Raw genomic sequence first — 3775 nt, 5'->3', positions numbered from 1 at the left:
AACCCGAAATTTACAAATTACAAGATCTCAACTTAACTAGAAAAACAACATAGAAAATAGTAACTGAACGTCCGAATAAGCAACAGGATTCCTTCAAAGCATAAAGTACTTTTCCAATTTATGGGCGGATAGCTTTCTTTCATACAGTCTATCGCGGATAGTCTAAAAAGGAGGAAACGAGCCGCCGCCGTCTTCTTCTTCTTCTTCTATTGGTTTTTACTTTAGGTGCATTTACTGCCACCTATTGGACTGGAGTGTGGAACATGCGATGGTAAGAACTATACAAAACAATAACAACCCTATCTATACATTCGGACAGCACTACAAAATAGCATACTCACTATGTAGTGCACTATATAGTGAGAAGTGACTGATTTCGGACACAATCTTGCAGCCATTATGTGCAGAACACATGGTCCAATGTAAGCACCTTGTTTTCCTGTATTGACATACTTTCCTGTTAGACAATGAAAATATTTCACAAAATTTAAGTGATTTGAGTGACTTGTTTGTATTATATCCTGCAAACCAAAGTTAGAACAGAGAACTTAGCAGTTGTTTGAGTGTACAGACAAAACTGTGCTTGACTAATCAGCTGATCAATGTAATTAGGGAAAGACATAATTCAAATCTAGTTACTACTAGAATAGTCACCTAGTCTTCTGCAAATATAGAAATAGACTTTGTTTTGAATGCTTATGATGTCTGACATCTAAAAGAATTTGAACCATATACAAAAAAACGTAATAATAAACATATTGGACACCACAGCAGTAATATGATTTTACTTTGAGGTTTGCTTATATTTGAGATACAGTGGGTTAATATGACTTATTTTTTCAGTATTACAATTACCCCCAGATACTGGGGGTGCCGGCAGGTCTTCCAAAGCAGAGGCTCCAGTACAACACACACAGAGGGCGTGTGACGTAACTCAACATAGAAAAAATTTAAATTCCTGAAAGCTAATAAAGCTGTATTTTGCATAAAGCCCCTTTAATGTGAAATACTTATCCAACATGCTGGCTCAGTAACTATCATCCAAATGATCCTCTACGATCAGACTGATCATCATCATCATCATCATCATCATCATCATCATCATCGTTCATGTCTCTGAACACTTGCAACACCTTTGATGCAAATGTGATGCACACGCTGCTGCACTGACCCACACAGAGGAAATGGCTGGTTTTCGCTGCTCTGACTGAACAGTTCAAAGTGTTTGAAGTCACATGAGTGAGAGGAACAATGAGACCAACATCTCTTACCTGCCTGCTCCGTGAGTACAATCTGTCCAAACTTCTATAAATTCATGTTTAACACGTCTGCTAATAACAGCTGGAAAGGTTCATAGCTTCAAATATCTTAAAAACATCTGGATCAATAAGACTTTATCAAGTAAGATGTAACTGAGATTACTGATGGATGAAATTCATTATGTTCAGAACATATTTACCCCTTAACAAAACCTTTAAGAGCAGTAAGTGACATCAGTAAGAGAAAACTGCATGTTAAACAGTTAACGTGAATTTTGATGTTTGATTTGATGTGTTTTTGCTGCTCTGTGTTTGTTCTGTGCTTCCTGGTATTTTCCCTCCTCGGTTCTTATTCTCTGTTCTGACTGTAAGTCACACTAACTCCTGTTGTAGAGATTTATAAGCACTGAACATGTTCTTAAACTTTATACAGTTGACAGATATTAATAGTTAGAAAATCACAATAAACTCATCTTCTGTCTGGGAGATATTCTGAGGGCCTGATTTACTAAGATCCCAAATAAAGGTACTAAATTGCTTTGGACGAGCAGAAAGCTGCAAGCACAAAATGAAATGTGATCAGGTTCTAGTGGAAGAGGTTAACTAATATATTGAGTTATAACTAAAACTAATATTACCAGAAAAACGACATATGGGAGAATATTAGTGACAAAGTCAATACTGTTAGTAAAACCAAAAATAATGCGTGTGGTAAATAACATATTTACATTTTCTCCTCCCTGTATTTTGCACACTGAGGTTAAATCGCCTCATATTACATTCATTATGGTAAACTACTAAATGGACAGTGTGTATTATTTTGAACAGTTGAAAGATGCAAACCTCAGTGCGCTGTGTTAGTAGATCAGCTTGCACATTATTTGCACGTTTTTACACACGCAGACCTTTAGTAAACCAGACCCAAAGTGTCTTGTGTGAAGTAGAGAGTTGTTCTGTGTGGTTGCAGTAAAACTTCAAACCAACCTGAGTTTCGTTTCCCTTCAGTTCTGAGCTCACCGCTGTGCTGCACAATGAATCAAGGTTAGTACATTTCTTTTATTAGTCTGAAAGTCACTGAATCTGTCTGATTACAAAATTAATATTAGTACTTAAAAGAAAAGGATGGTTTCTGATATTTTGTTGGCTCAATTTAGAAGCCTTTAAAAAACAAAGTCTATGTTCTGCTGTATTGTTAACACAGCAACCCTGTTTACAACTGCTTGAATGAAGTTTAACTGCTAGTAATGATTAGTAATCTGACTTTAATCTGATCTCCTCTCAGCCTCTCTGACTGTGAGTCCCAGCAACTCTCAGATGTTTGAAGGAGAGTCTGTCTCTCTGAGCTGTGAGGAGGACGACAGCTCTGCTGGATGGAAGCTGAGGAGGAACACAACCAGAGAAACCAGGAAGGAGTGTGGAGACGGCTGGGGAAGATCAGCTGGTTCTTCCTGTAAAATCAGCTACATGTCACCGTCAGACAGTGGAGTTTACTGGTGTGAGTCCAGAGAGGGAGCAACCAGTAACAGCATCAACATCACTGTCACTGGTAAGATCAGACTGTGGAGTTAGTATTGATGAAGCTGAGTGTAAATGATGAAATGCTGTAGTTTGTCTCTGTGTTGAGGTGGATCAGTGATCCTGCAGAGTCCTGTCCTCCCTGTGATGGAGGGAGATGATGTCACTCTGCACTGTAAAACAAAGACCTCCAACCTCCCAGCTGATTTCTATAAAGATGGCTCCCTCATCAGGACTGAGCCTGCAGGTCACATGACCATCCACAATGTTTCCAAGTCTGATGAAGGCCTCTACAAGTGTCACATCAGCAGTCATGGAGAGTCTCCATCCAGCTGGATCTCTGTCACAGGTGAGGAAGTTACCTTTTTATTTCACCACTTAGTTCATCCACATGTTCACCTGACCAGGTGAGATTCTCTCTGCAGGTAAACCTACAACCACAGCCCCGCCCCCTGTATCTGGAGCTCCCCCCCAGCTTGTGTTCACACTGGTCTGCCACCTAGTGGTGTTCTGTCCGTACTTCATCTCCACTCTCCTCATGGTGTCTTTATATCGACACAGACCCACAGGTAACACTCTGAATCATTCACTCACCTTACAGACACTCAACAACTATCAATCAATCAATCAATCAATCAATCAATCAATCAATCAATCAATCAATCAATCAATCAATCAATTAATCATGTTCATTCTGGTGTGGATGATTGACAGTTGTCTCTAACAGTTGATAAGTTATCTACATTTTCTGTCTGACCTGCTCTGAAAGGAAATGACCCACCTGTCTCCATGGCAACATCCCCACCCACCCAGACTGAGCAGGGATTGGATGATGACTATGATGACATCATCACCTCCGTCACCACAGAGCATCACTTCTGAACTGAACCAATGAGTCGTCGCTCTGAAGCTTTGTTTGAGTCATGAATGAAAAACATCAGAGGAGCTGAAACGCTTCCTGACGAACTCCTCAAGTTCTAGTTTGACTTGAAGTTACAGAG

At 39.7% G+C, this 3775-nt stretch overlaps 1 protein-coding gene across 1 annotated transcript; it reads left to right on the top strand.

Annotated features, from left to right (window-relative positions):
- Positions 1-1161: 1161 nt before the first annotated feature.
- Positions 1162-3775, top strand: LOC134006138 (Fc receptor-like protein 5). Its single transcript, XM_062445226.1, has 6 exons — positions 1162-1282; positions 2265-2300; positions 2542-2805; positions 2884-3123; positions 3200-3343; positions 3544-3775. Exons 1-6 carry the CDS (start codon positions 1252-1254, stop codon positions 3654-3656), a joined length of 828 nt encoding a protein of 275 aa, XP_062301210.1. The 5' UTR covers positions 1162-1251; the 3' UTR covers positions 3657-3775.

Source organism: Scomber scombrus, chromosome 23, assembly GCF_963691925.1.
Source record: "Scomber scombrus chromosome 23, fScoSco1.1, whole genome shotgun sequence".
Lineage (NCBI taxonomy): Eukaryota > Metazoa > Chordata > Actinopteri > Scombriformes > Scombridae > Scomber > Scomber scombrus.
This window is presented reverse-complemented; position numbering and strand designations above follow the sequence as displayed.

Bases quoted from the DNA above. Each gene is read 5' to 3' on its own strand.
- LOC134006138 (XM_062445226.1), top strand. From the start codon at position 1,252: ATGAGACCAACATCTCTTACCTGCCTGCTCC. The intron at 1,283-2,264 runs GTGAGTACAATC...GTTTCCCTTCAG, and splicing joins ATCTCTTACCTGCCTGCTCC to TTCTGAGCTCACCGCTGTGC. The intron at 3,124-3,199 runs GTGAGGAAGTTA...TTCTCTCTGCAG, and splicing joins CAGCTGGATCTCTGTCACAG to GTAAACCTACAACCACAGCC.